This window comes from Salvia hispanica, chromosome 2 (genome assembly GCF_029641045.1).
Source record: "Salvia hispanica isolate PSC_SH4W2 chromosome 2, Shi_PSC_v1, whole genome shotgun sequence".
NCBI classification, from domain to species: domain Eukaryota; kingdom Viridiplantae; phylum Streptophyta; class Magnoliopsida; order Lamiales; family Lamiaceae; genus Salvia; species Salvia hispanica.
This window is the reverse complement of record NC_142693.1, coordinates 42,403,984-42,420,596: the sequence shown is the minus strand read 5'-3', so window position 1 is coordinate 42,420,596 and position 16,613 is coordinate 42,403,984. Positions and strand designations below refer to the sequence as shown.

Genomic DNA, 16,613 nt, shown 5'->3' with positions numbered 1-16,613 from the left:
AATAACTTTTTCAACTCACTTTTCTACACATTTCTTAAAACCCGTATCGAGTCAAACTCGGACAATATTTTGCGGACGGAGGGAGTAATAAAAATGGTGACAATGAAGGAAGAAGATGAAAGTATTATGATATAAATTAATGTTTGGGAAACTGGACCATTTCTAATACGATGAAGACAAATCAAAGGCTATTTTTACCAAAACAACAATCAAAATGACACTACTAAACTTCAACACAAGAACTAGTAAAACATACTGCCTCTGTCCCACCGAAGATGACCTACTTTCTTTTTTGGTTTGTCCCAACCAAAATGACTCATTACTAAAAATGAAACACTTTTATATCTACTTTATTCTCTCAACTTAACACACGTAATAAAGTAGCATAAAATCTCGTGCCGCCCAAGGAATGGGTCATCTTCCTTAGGACGGAGAGAATATAACATTGAACTTAGCACTGCAAAACAACAATGCATTCACAATTACATTTGATAAATTCTTCATGTTTAAATAAGAAGAGAAACGAAATTTGAGTTTGGGTTGTTTACAAAAGTCAAAAAACTGATTGAAGGTAAATTTTACATGTCTATTTATACAAACTCCAAAAAGAGAGAAAAATATGATAAGTCTTGTGCAAAAATCAAGGATTCGGACAAAATGCTCGGTCGGGCAAAACCAAGTCCTTCAATCTCCTAGGGAAGGCAAACTCCTGGATTGCGATGATATGAAAACACCCAGTCGGGTGAACTCTCAGGACTCTCCTTCTTTCGCTCGACCGGGCGAATCAAAGGATTCCAAAATGCCAAGTTGAGCATTCGCCGTGAGTACCCTTTTTCGTGCTCCCAAATGACTTCGAGCATATTTTTGGCTTTCGGGTCTCCAACGCTTCGAGCTTACCTTAGTTATTCTTGGTTGCAATTATTGCAATTTCCACTTGCAGTTATTTATAGTATCAATAAAAAGTGCATCAGTATAAGGTTCAAATGGTACGGCGATGAAAGTCAGTTTTCAGCAGCATTTTTGGACTCGTGGTGGGGTCTAACGCACCAACATTTGTCACTGCACTACTAAGTAAAATAATCCTACTTAATAATTCAAATAAAATCCTTCATATTTGTCTGGGTCAACTTTGGTCTAGGCTTGGGACATCTTGTTCTTGCGCTCGGAGTTGAGACAAGATTAATAAGCCAAATATCACTAACCACCAAACTGTAACACAAACATTTGATGAATTGATGTATCACTAGTTATAATTGGTGAACTGATGTATCCTGAGAGAATCAAACTCTTGTTAAAAAACAACATCTGCAGACAGCGACAAGTGTCTAAAATTTAGTATGCTCTTACATACACTCATCAATTCTGGTGTGTCAGAACTGACACAGATAAGCACCTTCCACTCTCCTTTTTTAGCCCAAACAAACTCAACACAGAATTTCTCACACCCCCAATTACATCACAACTGCTCTATCTGTCGTAGCAGGTGAAAAAAAAAAAGCCATGACTTCAATCCTCTTCTACTGCCCAATCAATCCCTCTCTAACCACATTCTCAATCGCCCATTTCTCGCCTCCGCCTCTCACGCCCCACTCGCTGCGCCGCTTCCGGAATCACCGAAAGGTCAGAGCTGCTGCCGAGGCCGTAGAGAGGGAGAAGAAGGCGCGGATTCTGGTGGCCGGCGGCGGGATCGGGGGGCTGGTTTTCGCGCTGGCGGCAAAGAGGAAAGGGTTCGAGGTGGTTGTGTTTGAGAGGGATTTGAGCGCCATCAGGGGCGAGGGCCAATACAGGGGCCCTATTCAGCTCCAGAGCAACGCCCTCGCCGCCTTGGAGGCCATCGACACCGACGTCGCCGACCAAATCTTCGCCGCCGGCTGCATCACCGGCGATCGAATCAACGGCATGGTTGATGGCATCTCCGGTGATTGGTTAGTGTTTTCTATGTTTATTTTTTATTTATTTTTACCTCATATTCCCTCCTCCTCAAAAATTAGACCGAAGTTTAAATATGAAAACTTTGCAAATTTGTCTATATTTTTTTTTGGAATAAAAGGAGTCCATCCTTTTTGGTTATTAATTTTTATTTTTTTTCATTTATTACACATGGGGGAATCTTCTTTATACATGTGACCACCATCAGGTATAGCCTAATTTTGTCTACATCGTATTACTTCAAATGATCAATAAATGCAAATTAAATAATTATTGGTGAAGTTGTTAAGTTAGTAAGAAATTTTGTTTCGAGTATTTTTATAATTTGAGATAAATTATTTAGTGTGGAAAGTGTGGGATTGGAGAAATTCTAGTAATGAATGACATGAAATGGTTGGGTTGATGAGCAGGTACGTCAAGTTTGATACATTCACCCCTGCAGTTGAGCAGGGGCTTCCTGTTACTCGGGTCATAAGTCGCATGACGTTACAGGAAATTCTTGCTCGTGCGGTCGGTTCAGATGTTATCAAGAATGAAAGCAATGTGGTAGACTTCAAGGATGATGGTCAAAAGGTAACCTCTCTTCATTTAGTAAAGATTTGTGAAAAGGTGTATATTTTGGAATTCAGTAAGGTAGATATTTGAAGTGCTGTACTTAATATTTTCCCATGCTATGTAAATTTTAGGTTATGGTGAGACTTAAAAGTGGGGAGTGCTATGAAGGAGATGTTCTCGTTGGCGCTGATGGGATACGGTCAAAGGTATCTCCTGATTTGTATACGGTTATGTTTCTTGAATAGTTCAAACAGATAGTAAACTTTTAGGAAAAATGTGGTTTACTAGCTATAAATATGATTGATCTAATATAGGTGAGGGATGTGTTATTTGGACCGAGTGAGGCTGTATACTCAGGCTATACCTGCTACACTGGCATAGCAGATTTCGTTCCTGCCGATATAACTACTGTTGGGTATGTTATTAGCCAGCCACCAACTGTTTAATGCATTATGAAATCTGTAAGATTGTGTCAAAGTTTATGCTTATTCTTCTCCAGGTACCGAGTGTTTTTAGGACACAAACAGTACTTCGTGTCTTCCGACGTGGGTCAAGGAAAAATGCAGTGGTACGCATTTCACAAGGAGTCACCTGGAGGTGTGGATAATCCCAAAGGTAACAACTTTGACTCTCTTTTACTACTGTGATTCAAGATTTTTCGCAAACTAAGTTGTTGGTTTGCAAAAACATACATTATGATATGCTTCAACTTTGTTTTTGAGTAGAGACCATCTGGCCTTAATGATAGATATTTGACACAACTAATTTGTATTTTTATTGAATTTAATTTTCTTGATTTTCAGGTAAAAAAGAGAGGTTACTCAAACTGTTTGATGGTTGGTGCGATGATGTTATAGAACTATTGCTAGCAACAGAGGAAGATGATATACTACGACGTGACATATATGACCGGAATCCAATATTTACATGGGGAAAGGGACGAGTGACGTTGCTGGGTGATTCAGTGCACGCTATGCAGCCAAACTTGGGCCAAGGCGGTTGTATGGCGATTGAGGTAGCATTTACATTTAATTCCATTTCTCATTGCTAAGAAAATTAATTACTGGACATGAATTTAGGCTTTTAGGTTACTTTCTTGAACTATATATTCTTGACCACACAAGCCGCGTTTTAAAATTTCCATATCTCAGTTAAGGATCTTCTATCCACTTCACAAGTCCATCGTCAGTTCTGATCAGCTTTCTTATCGTTCCAGGATGGATATCAGCTAGCACTGGAGCTTGATAAGGCATGGAGTCAAACTACTTCAGGAAATGCAGTTGACGTGCCATCTTCATTGAAGAGGTAAATTCAATGTTTACATCTAGTGTTGTAGTTTAGTGGCACTGTTTAAATTTCCTTCTTACAGATATGAAAATGCTCGAAAAATACGAGTTGCAATCATCCATGGACTCGCAAGAATGGCTGCAATAATGGCGACAACCTACAGGGCATATCTTGGTGTCGGACTTGGTCCATTATCGGTAACTACTTTTTTACATGTCACAATAGTTTAATGAACATTGTAAGATGACAGAGGCGAATGATATGTTCTGTAGTTCTTGACAAAGTATAAAATACCGCATCCTGGAGCACTTGGAGGCCGGCTGATGATTGACTATATGATGCCTTTAATGCTCGGTTGGGTTCTAGGCGGTAACGGGTGAGAATTCAAATCCCTTCTCATCTAAATAAACCTCAATTCCTGTGAACTCAAAATACATCCATCCTCATAATATGGTGCTTGTTTAGGTTAAATTTCTTCTGATCGCTCGTACTTTGCAGTTCAAAGCTCGAAGGAAGACCACTGCAGTGTAGAATTTCTGACAGAGTACGAGACTATCCTCAGTCCGTTAAAAAAATAGATGTCGAATACTCGTTTCTGATGTTTAATTCTGCTTTTATGTTGTGAAGGCCAGTGATGAGTTACAAAGATGGTTTACAGACGATGATGCGCTAGAGCGGGCTATGGATGCCGAGTGAGTACTATCTTTGTATTCTGAAGTCATCTTGTTCTGTTTGATATAAATCTATCATGTCACACACAGTTGGTTTTTATGCCCTTCTGGAGATTCAAATGTTGCACGCGAGACAATTTTCTTAAGGCGAGACGAGAACAAGCCATGTGTAATTGGGTATTGACAGTGCTAAAAAAAAATTTCCTTATCTTTGAAATTTTGCACACTAAGTATTAACACTATTTCATAGGAGTTTGGCGGTTTCAGAGTCGAATGGAGAGTCGATAAGTATAGCTTCACGGCAGGTGAGATCACTATCTACTTGAGACAAATTTGTGTTGTATTCTCATGTATGTCTTTATAGGAAAAAGTGAATGATTTCTTAGGTATCGAAGATGCATGCTCGAATAAACTATATAGATGGCGCATTTTTCGTGACTGATACAAGGAGCGAGTATGGCACTTGGATCACAGAGTAAGAGTTTAGACTATGTTGGTTTGATGGTGTTTATACTTCGAGAGACATTTCACGAGACTTCAATTTAAAAATTGCAGTAACAAAGGCAAGCGTAGGCGCTTGTTGCCCAACACTCCGGCTCGTATCCACCCACGGGATGTGATCGAGTTTGGAGCAGATAAGAAGGTAAAATAAAACATACAGTAGTCGTTAATTTTCATGGTTTTTGTTTCATGTAGAGGCTGGTTTTAGAATGAAGGGATCTTATTGCAGGCATCCTTTCGCGTAAAGGCGATGAAAAATGGAGCTGTGAAAATGAACGAGAACGCGAACGAGTTGTGCACGCCATCGGCATGACTTTCGTTGGAGAAGAGGTTGATGCCTATCAATTTTTGGTGATGATCTATAAAAATGAGGTTTTTGATTTCTAATAGAGAATCAATGTAATATTGGTGAGTGTGAATGAGGAGAAAAATTAGCAGTTATGTGTTGAAATTCATTTGATATCAGCTGAAAAATGAAATGGAGTAATGGAATATACATATACTATATGAATGTGTGTAGATGAACTTACATTCTAAGGAAAGAGCTTTCTAACTGGAGAAAAATGAAACAATTCATCGCACAAGGATGTATGAATATGGTCGCCTTATGCATTCCTACACATATAGTATTAGGATTATAATAATATCAAATTAGGTATATACTCCTTACGCCCCATTACTGTTTAATTACCGTTTAGTGAATTAAGTAGGGTGAGAACACAAATATGATAATTTAAAGAAACATTGCTAGAAAAAGTATGAATTTTGATAAATTCAAAACTGTCCTGCGATTTCGATAATCAACCATAAAACCTATTACTTTTAACATTTTTTTTTCTCAACTTTCCGGTTACAATGAAATTGTAATGTGTCATACGAAAACATCGATGAGGATGAGACCATTCTAAAATTTTACTTCCTCCATCCCAACTAAGTTGATGCAAAATATTTGAGTATAGGGATAAAGAAAATTGTGTTGAATGAATTAGATGAAATAAATAAAATAGTAGTAACAAGAAATAAAGTAGGAAAGATGAGGAGTAAACTAGGTGATGGAATAAAGCAAGATTGCTTGAATAATTTTTTTTTTTTTAAATAAAATAACTCAATTTAGTTAGAATATCCTATAAAGAAATACAGTGAAATTTAGTTAGATATTCTAAAAGAAATACAACTAAATTTAGTTGGACGGAGAGAGTATATTTTTCTCTAACGCATTTTAAAAATAAATTAACCATGTCACTAATTTAAAACATGTATATGCCAAATTTACAATAGTATATTACCAAGAGCATTTTGTCATGAAAAAATTGAAAATAAATACTCCTAAAATACATAATTTTATATATGTAGGATCAATCAGAAGTTAATTACTCCCTCCATCAGCAAAATGTTATCCATGTTTGACTAGACACAGATTTTAAGAAATGTGAGTGGAAAAAATTAATGGAATTGCCTCATACTATTTATATAATTTTATAATAGAATGCGAGTGTAATGAGTAAGTGGAAAGTGAGGTTCATTTACTAAAAATGGAAAAAAAATGCAAAGTGGACAATATATGGATGAACCGAAATGACAAAATTGGACAATATTTCACTGACGAATTTGGAGTAAAGTTTACTACTCCCTCCGTCCCTGAAAATTTGTCTCCTATTTCCTTTTCCGTCCGTCCGTCAACAACCCGTCACCCACCCACCCACATTTATCTCTCTCTCCCACATTTAATCAGTCAGAATCCCTAATTTTTGGTTGCAAATCACCGCCTCTTCACCGTTCTCATCCCTGAGTTGTCGATCGACCGATTTTCCTTCGTTAAATGAGTAACCCCACCGCACCTCCTTGGTTCTCGGCGGCACCCCCATCGATCTCGTCGTCCCTAACTCCCCCATCGATCCCGTCGTCCCCGACTCCCCCGTCGACCTCGTCGTCCCTGACTCCCCAATTGAAATCATCATCCCTGACTCTCCCGTCGACGACTTCGTCCCTGACACTCCCGATGACTACTTCGTCCCTGAAACACTCTTCGACTCATTCTTCCCTGAAACACTCTTCGATTCATTCATCCCTGAAACACTCTTCGACTCATTCTTCCCTGAAACACTCTTCGATTCTTTCATCCCTGAAACCCCTATCGACGTGCCTCCAGCCACCCCCTTCGGGATTAGGAATTAAACCATACAAAAGTAGACTAAATTCATTTCACATTATAAGCCACCCCTTTAATAGGTTAGGAGGCTTATTTGAGAATGAAAGAGCTTTACAAGCCACCCCTTAAACAGGATAGGAGGCTACCCAATGATGACAAAATATCTGAGGGATTAGAATTTTATAAGTCACCCCTTACATAGGTTTGGAGGCTTTACAAAAATAGACAAAAAAATCAGTTCACATTTTAAGCCACACCTAATTTTGAGGCTTACAAAGCCAACTGACAAAAAAGCTTTGCTCTTTGATCTGCTAGAATCCTAGAGCTTCACTGATACGTGAAATGTCATAAGCTGCACCAATGTTGTTTTCGGAAGTTGGAGTTATTCCAGAGCTTCCTTAACAAGCTCTTCCTCGACCTCTAAAGTGATTGGCAGCGAGTCCAACCTGGATAACCTGGCCTTCTTCATATGTGGAAGTTTGTATCCATTCCCTCCATGCACTTTCATTATCTCTGATAAGCAACCTTGAAGAGATAGGAAAACATTGTTGAGGGTGTGTGGGCTAAGTTCTTCAAAGGAACTGTACACATTGTTTACCAAGTCATCCACCCCTTTAGCAATTTTATCATCCTGCAGAGATTGGATTGCTGTGAAAAAACCCAAATCCAAGACATTAGTGTCTGGAGAATTAGGAGAATCCATCTTTGTTTGCAATTGCCTGAAACTATGAATCAGTGGGGCTGATATGTGGCTTGTCATTGTCTTGTTGAATGAGTATCTCCTTGCATACATTCGGTGGCCATTTAGACTTGATAGCTGGTATAATCTGTTCAAAAATTCTGTATGTGATGATATTGTACATGTCTGATAGAAAATCTATAAAAAAAATCAGTGTACCTTTTGGATTATGCAATCTCTCGTGATCGCCTTGTTGACTGATTGGATTGGCTTGGTCTCCATGGTACCTTTTGCTCGGTCTCCATGGTTCCTTTTGCTCTGTTCTTTGAATTCCTCTTTGCTGGTTCCGTAGTTGTGAAAGGAAATATGCCTATTTTTCCATAAAAAATGGTTTCTCTATCTTGTGCAAAGTGTGGTCTACACACAACACACATGAACATAACCTTTGTGATGAATCTTTTTGACTTACATGATCTATATGGCTCATCCTCATCTGGCAGCAGGTAGTATCTATCTGAAATCTTAGTCATGTAAAACCATTTCTCATCAATATGCACTACATTGTGCATTGTGTTGTATTTAAGCTTACCATCGATTCTGATTGGTTGAATCTGGCTGAAACTCCATCTGAACCGTGCTAATTTGTTCAAATCAGTAAGTATTGGCTTAACTGCACTTGTGTGTGGTCTGATCGGACCCTCCTTCTTCATCCTTCCTAATGTACTCTTGCTAATTTCAAGTTTGCGAGCCATCTTACGTATGGTAGATCTTTCAAGCATAGATAGTTGTCTTACCTTGTTATCATGAAGCTGCATTTTATCTTTGTGCTTGTATCCTCTAACACGATCTCGCACATTTACAAGTACTCCACGCTCCATCTGCTCTTTTTCTTCTGCCCAGATTCTGTAAACTGTCTTTTTGCATACTTCAAACTGTTGGGCAGCTTTTATAAGAGCTCCATGTCGTAGATGACCTGAATAGCTTTGTTGAAGAAGACTTTGAGCTATCAAATTTTTGGTGTCCACTCCTATAGTGCGTGTATCTCTATGAGTTGTCTCCATAACCCAATGATGAATTTTTTCTGAGGGCAAGTGTTTAAAAGTTCTCTTTTTGGATGTATTTGATGCTTTTATAGATAGTGGCAGCTCCAATCTCCCTCCAATATTTTCTGTACTTTTGCCTTTTGAATTTTTGGATATACCTCCAGAATTTTAGTACGTGTACGTGTGGTTTTGGGGATTTCCCACCAAAAAATCCCAATTGTAATGGTTTTGGGATTTCCCACCAAAAAATCACAATTGTAATGAAATTGGCAGATTCTTTTTGGGAAATGATTTTCGTAGAGAATTTCTACATACGTAATACCCTTAACTTTTTAATCGGACCGAACCGGTTTTATATTAACCGGTTGTATTATAAATTATATTAATTACTTACTAAATCACCCTTATTATATTTTAAATACTAAAAAGAAACATTAATCTTGATATAAATCTCCAAATTAAGATTTTCATATCTATATACTTCTACTCCATCGATTAATCATTTTAAAGTTCCACCGTTTTTGCTCCTTCAAATATTTATCCATCGATTAATTAGTCTTGTAAGGTCCCACCTTTTATCTCCTTCAAATATTTATTAGTATCTGCAAAACAATTACTACTATAAACATTATCACTTTTAGTTTGTTTATTCATTATTCTATCTTGATATTTCGTAGGTGAATTATTCATTATATTGCTAACTAAATATCCTATTTCTACTCCCATTCATAGTTCATCGTTTAAATAATAAATATCCATATCTAGTACTAAAAGAAACACTAATTTGTATATTATATTTTGTTTTTGATTAAATTTATATTTTGTATACATACTTTATTATCATTAAATTAATTTGTTTATTAAATACACGTATTGAGGATATAGAGGTAGATTATGCATATATTGTTCATGTATTTTTTTTTTTTGGTGAGTATATTGTTCATGCATTTTATGACCTGTGTGTGGGATACAACTTTTAAAATGATTGGATGATATATTTTTAAATTTCTTCCTCTTTTGTTGCCTTTATTTAAAAATATATCTTCAAAATTTAAAATATTAAAAATAAAGTTGTATTATTAGTTAATAAATAATATGAATCTCTTATCAAATCAGTCTTTATAAATTTTAATTCAAATAATTTAATAACAAATAATTAGCGCTATGAAATATTAAAAACTTGTTAACTATTACTCCCTCCGTCCCACATAATTTGACCCAGTATTCCATTTTGGGTCGTCCCACATAATATGACACACTTCAGTTTTCCCTTTTTTGGTAGTGGACCTCATTCCACTAACTCTTTCCTACTTACATTTTATTATAAAACTAATACTTTAAAAGTAGGCTCCACATTCCACTAACTTTTTCAACTCACTTTCCATTAGATTTATTAAAATCCGTGTCTGGTCAAAGTGTCCCAAATTATGTTGGACGGAGGGAGTAATAACTATTGAACGGTAAATAATCATATCTATAACATATGATAAAAAATAATTACTTTTAATTAAATTGTAGTTTTGAATATTAATAAATTTATTTTTTAGTAACTTTTTAGTTACATTTCTACTCCTATTCATAGTTCATCGTTTAAATAATAAATATCAATATCTAGTACTAAAAGAAACATTAATTTGTATATTATATTTTGTTTTTGATTAAATTTATATTTTGTGTACATACTTTGTTATCATTAAATTAATTTGTTTATTAAATACACGTATTGAGGATATAGAGGTAGATTATGCATATAGTGTTCATGTATTTAATGACTTGTGTGTGGGATATACAACTTTTAAAATGATTGGATGGTATATTTTTAAATTTCTTCCTCTTTTATTGCCTTTATTTAAAAATATATCTTCAAAATTTAAATATTAAATAAAGATGTATTATTAGTTAATAAATAATATGGATCTCTTATCAAATCAGTCTTTATAAATTTTAATTCAAATAATTTAATAACAAATAATTAGCACTATGAAATATTAAAAACTTGTTAACTACTAATAACTATTGAACTGTAAATAATCATATCTATAACATATGATAAAAAATAATTACTTTTAATTAAATTGTAGTTTTGAATATTAATAAATTTATTCTTTTAGTAACTTTTTAGTTACAAGAATGTTTATAAAAGAATAGAGTGTTTAGCTCAATTCACTATAACATCTATCAAATTAAAATTTGATACTACATTAAATACTCCTAGTAACTAATTAATTAATCTGATTTTCAGAATTTTAGAATTTTTATTTTTTATTTTCTAAAATTTTGATATCTTTAATCGAACCTCGATAAAAAAAAAATCACATATTATTATCTTATTTATTTCATATTTCTAATATTTTCAAATAATAATTTCTCTTTTTACTTCATACAAGACTCCCTTTGTCATATAGAAATAGACCGAATTTTCTTTTTCGTTCGTCCCAATAAACATGGAGTAATAAATTAAAATTTGATATATGGTGTAATAATACTAATTGAGTTTAGTATTTACGGTTTTAATTTTAATTATTTTATAATTTTAACTCTTAAATTTTCAAAATTATAATTTCTGTAATTTATAATTTTAGGAATATTATGTTGAACCCTGAAAAAAAAATCAATCCCATATTTATAACTTATCTATTTAATATTTTAATAATATGTGACTAATATTTTCACTTTTTCGTTATAGAATATTAGAGTTCTTAGCTTAAACAATTGTAACATGCAACAATTAAATTTGAATATATGATATATGAAATAGTACTCATTAAGTTTACGGTATAGATTTTAATAATTTCATAGTTTCAATTTTAATTCTTTACTTTCTAAAATTTTACTTTATTTTAATTCTTAATTTTTGGAACATTACATTGAACCTCGATAAAATAATCACATGTTCTTAATTTATATTAATATTCTTAAAATATATAGTTAATATTTTCTCTTTCTTTAATATATAATTTTTGGAAGATTATGTTGAACCTCGAAAAAATAATTAATCGCATGTTCATAACTTATCTATTTAATATTTTAAAGATATGTATAGAATATTAGAGTTCTTAGCTCAAATAATTATAACATGCAACAATTAAAATTGAATATATGATAATGATATACTCCTATGAAATAGTAGTACTCATTAAGTTTACGGTTTTAATTTTAAGAATTTCACAATTTCAATTTTATTTTTTACTTTCTAAAATTTTAGTTTATTTTAATTCTTAATTTTTGGAACATTACATTGAACCTCGATAAAATTATCACATTTTCTTAATTCATATATTTATTATTCTAAAAATATATAGTTAATATTTTTTCTTTCTTTAAAAATACTCCATTACAGTTCTTGGTTCATTCACTATACCATCAACAAATTAAAATATTATCATACTTATACTTCGTATGATATATAAATACTGATTGAGTTGCGTTCTTAATTCATGTATTTACTAGTTTTAAATGAAATGTGAGTGGATTGAGTTAGTGGAATATGAGGCATTTACCATTTATACACAAATTAACCGGGACTTCTATTCATGGATGGACTAAAGAGAAAAAACGTGACTCATATTCGCGGACGGAGGGAATAATTAATAAAACAAGCATTTCAAAAAAGAAAGAGTATATTTTTTAAATTAAATTTACTTATATTTTATTACGTACTTTTTTTTAACACATTTAACTGTATTAAAATCCACAAATATTTATTCAATAAATTATGCATATATTCATTATCAGATAATAAAATGTTTGAAAATAAACTATATTAAAATTAGTGTCCACTAAAGCACGAATTTAATCATAACTTTTATTTTGTACTGCATATATAACAATTAATGAAACATAAGTATAGCATTATAAAATTTAATTAACATAAAAAATGAATATCGCAATTAAACTTTATAAGTTAAGAAAATATACAAACAAATGTATAACATAGTAAGAATTTAAAATTTGTTAATATTTTTAATTTATAAGTTAAATTAAATTAAATTTATAAACTGTAAATTTCTTATATTTCAATTTATAAATTTAATTTAATTTCTATAGTGTATGTCAAAGAACAAAACATACGAACAATATACAACATCACAATTATTATTTATAAGTATTTGAAACTAAAATTTACATATATTTAATAATTTTATTAATAACATAAAACTGCACACATGGAAGATAGTGGGGGATGAGAATGCTAACTCTAAAAATGTGGTAGAGAGAGAGCGGAGAGAGACGAAAGAACTCAATCCTAGCAACATTTTGGAAGATAGAGGAAAGAGAGATAGGAGAGAAAATTGCTCTAGAATTTTAGCAAAAATAGGAACAAAGAGGGGAGAGATTATAGAAAAAACATTTTCTAAAGTATATTTATTACTAAAGGATAGATAAGTAATATATTAATTAATTTAAAAATAATAAAAATTTATAAATCGGTTTTAAAACTGAAATTCCTAAAATATCCAATTACGTACGTAGTTATTCTCTACGTTTATCACTGCTCATTGTTTTTATGGATAAAGTGTCTTTTTAACATTAAATGTTTGTTAACTTCTTTAATTACCGAGACTAAAATGACACAAAAAAGTTATATACCACTTCAGTTTATTCAATAAATAACAACAAAAACACAAATTTCAATGTGGGACCCATACTCCACTACACATCTCCATTTAATATAAAGTCAAATACATTTTCTTAAAACCCGTGCCCTGTCAAAAGGGGACAAAATATGGAGGATGGAGGGAGTATATAGTACTCCCTCCGTCCCACAAAAGATGTCACACTTGTGGGACGGCACGAGATTTTAGGAGGTTTTATTTTGTGTGTTAAATGGAGAGAGAAAATATAATTTTTATATTCATGTGAAAGAGAACTTTTTCGAAAAATGGAAATGTGATATCTTTTGTGGGACAAACTAAAAAGGAAAGTGTGATATCTTTTGTGGGACGGAAGGAGTAATTTTTTAACCATTTGTTTTAGAGACATATGTCTCCAAGCCATAATGCTATAATGAGGTTAAAATGGTAAATATATATTATATTATATATGTTATTAAATTTATATTTTATATATGTACTTTATTACCCCTACATTAATTTGTTTACTAAATACACCTATTTAAGGATATAAATTTTGATTATGCATAGATGATGCATGCATTTAATAACACGCTGCAATCATCTAATCGTTTAAAACATGATTGGATAACTTTTTTTATATATGTCCATTTTAATGCATTTACTTAAAGATATTTCTTTAAAATTTTAAATATTAATTTTATTAGCTTTATATATTTAGTGTACATTTTGTCTACAAATAAATAAGATTTATCAGCAAACAAATAATTTCAGACTTCTTAATGAATTAGTCTTTATAAATTTGAATTTAAATAATTTTTAACAAATAATTAGCGCTATAAAATATAAATAATTAGTTATCTAATATTTTTGAACTGTAAATACTCAGAGTTACTATAACATGTGACAAAAAATAAATACTTTGTAATTATAATACTATAATCTTCAATATTGATAAACTTATTCTTTTAATCACTTTTTATTCACACTTTAAAAAATAATAAAGTTTTTAGCTCACTTTAATATAACACCCAACACATTAAAATTTGATAATACTATATTAAATATTAATACTACTAATTAAGTGAGTATATGGTTTTGATTTTAAGAATTGTCTAGTTCTAATTTTTTATTTTTTTATTTTGATTTCTTTAAATTCTTAAATCTTGGACCATTACAGTTGAACCTCGATAAAATCATATGTTCTTATATCATCTATTTCATATTTTAAATATATTAAAATATTTAACTATAACATGCAATAAATTAAATTTGATACATGGTGTACGAGTACTAATTGAGTTTAGTGTTTACGATTTTAAGTTTAATTCTTTATTTTATAGAATTATAATTTCTTTAATTTATATTTTTTGAAAGATTATGTTTAACAGTGATCAATAAATTATCGCATACTAATAAGTCATAACTCATCTAATTAATAATTTTAAAATATGTAATTAATATTAAAAATATGTCTGTATGGACCATTATCTTAGCTCAAATAACTGTAGCATGCTATAAATTAAAATTTAATATAGGATATAGTATTCATTAAGTTAACAGTTCTGATTTTAAGAAATTCATAATTTTAATTTTAATTTATTTATCCAAAATTTCAGTTTCTTAATTCTTAATTTTTGGAACGTTACGCAGAATCTCAATAAAAAAAATTATATGTATGTTCTTAACTCAAATATATTTAATATTTAAATATATATAATTAATATTTTCTTTTTTATAGCTCTTTGCACAATTCTTTAATATTTTAATGCTATAGTTCGTATTTTCTCTTTTTTTTTATAAAATATTAAAGTTCTTAACTAAATTCACTATATCATGGAACAAAGTAAAACTTTATCTATAACGTGTTAATACTAATTGAGTATGTGGTTTTGATTTTAAAATTTTCATAAGTTTGATATTAATTTTTTACGTTCCAAAATTTTATTTTTTAAAAAAATATTACAATTCGATTAAAAATATAAACACATGTTCTTAACTTATATATTTAACATTTTAAAGCTACATATTTAATATTTCCTCTCTCTTTTTTTTGCAAATATTAGAATTCCTAACTCTAAAAAAATAATACTCTGCACTGTCTTATAATGTTAGCATATTTTATGATTCTTATTACTTTTAATTATTAATTAATTAGCTGACATGTGGTATATTAAAATAATCTAAAATGAGAAAAGTAGATTCATCCAATTATTTTCGTATTAAATTAATAATTTCTTTGGTTTTTAACATTTAAAACGATAGATTCGAATCTGAATAAAAATTAATTGTATTTTCTTAACTCATCTATTTAATATTTTAAAACTATATAGTTATACTAAAATATTAGACGCCCTATCTTAATTAAATAAAAAATATTAAATTTAATTAAAGCAAAGAAAAATAAAAAAAATTTGAAAAGATAATGAAAAAATAGTATATTATTTTATTATATAAACCAATCTGAATAAGATAAATATTTAATTTTTTACATATTTTTTTATATACTATTAAATGAATGATTTCATTGTTACTATATTGACAAAATGTTTCAGAAAATTTAACGAAAAAAATAAGTTATGAAAGAATAGCATAACGTAAAATCTATTTGTAAAAGCATATAATGCTATTTAAGTAATCAAATTATTTTACAATTAAATATAATAATTTAGTTATGTAGTGTGTTAATTAATACTGATAATCTAAATTACTGATTTTGTAATTAATTGTTTTAAAAATTTACACGACAAGAATGGTTTTGATTAAAAAAATTTTAAATTCATTACTCTAGTTGCATGATTAAGTTTATCTCCAATTAACATATATGCATTTAGATAAGAATAATTAATTTGGTTAAATTTTCCTTAATTAGGTATATATCTATTTAATACTATAATGTTAGGGTAAATTAGTCACAATGTAAATTATATGTATAACAAAAATATATAAGAGTATTATGGCTTGGAGACATTACGTCTCTAAATCACTATTCTTATCCTTATTAACGAGTCGTTGACTTTATAGTTTAAACTTTAAAGTTTTGATTGGAATAAAAAGTCCACTTGATTTATGAGGAACATAGGTATAGCCGTTATAGCTATGAATCTAACTGACGACCTATAGATTGAGCAAATCTGAAACAGGAGAAATTTAATCAACACGGCAAGCATGAGAATAGAACTAGCTTTGATTGTACGAAATACTACTACTTTATTAAATGTCAGA

The 16,613-nt window shown here is 30.9% G+C and overlaps 2 protein-coding genes across 5 annotated transcripts; one reads left to right on the top strand and one right to left on the bottom strand.

Annotated features, from left to right (window-relative positions):
• Positions 1-1,313: 1,313 nt before the first annotated feature.
• Positions 1,314-5,450, top strand: LOC125212885 (zeaxanthin epoxidase, chloroplastic-like). Of its 4 annotated transcripts, none has more exons than XR_007174819.2 (16): positions 1,331-1,925; positions 2,340-2,502; positions 2,616-2,690; positions 2,799-2,899; positions 2,984-3,099; positions 3,288-3,499; positions 3,701-3,789; positions 3,854-3,968; positions 4,044-4,147; positions 4,270-4,315; positions 4,399-4,463; positions 4,533-4,619; positions 4,693-4,747; positions 4,807-4,917; positions 4,998-5,085; positions 5,173-5,225. XR_007174819.2 is itself a non-coding variant. In XM_048113211.2 (16 exons), the coding sequence occupies exons 1-16, from the start codon at positions 1,501-1,503 to the stop codon at positions 5,254-5,256; spliced, it is 1,914 nt and encodes a 637-aa protein (XP_047969168.1). In that variant the 5' UTR covers positions 1,353-1,500; the 3' UTR covers positions 5,257-5,450. The 4 variants fall into 4 exon arrangements, 2 of the variants coding, with proteins under 2 accessions (XP_047969243.1, XP_047969168.1); XM_048113211.2 differs by having other exon boundaries at positions 1,353-1,925; positions 4,829-4,917; positions 5,173-5,450; XR_007174845.2 differs by lacking the exon at positions 4,533-4,619 and having other exon boundaries at positions 1,314-1,925.
• Positions 5,451-6,946: 1,496 nt separating this feature from the next.
• LOC125195440 (uncharacterized) lies at positions 6,947-8,832 on the bottom strand. The gene is made up of 4 exons (XM_089065105.1): positions 8,241-8,832; positions 8,059-8,141; positions 7,496-7,723; positions 6,947-7,099 (listed from the first exon to the last, which is right to left on the bottom strand). Exons 1-4 carry the CDS (start codon positions 8,830-8,832, stop codon positions 6,947-6,949), a joined length of 1,056 nt encoding a protein of 351 aa, XP_088921231.1.
• Positions 8,833-16,613: the final 7,781 nt, after the last annotated feature.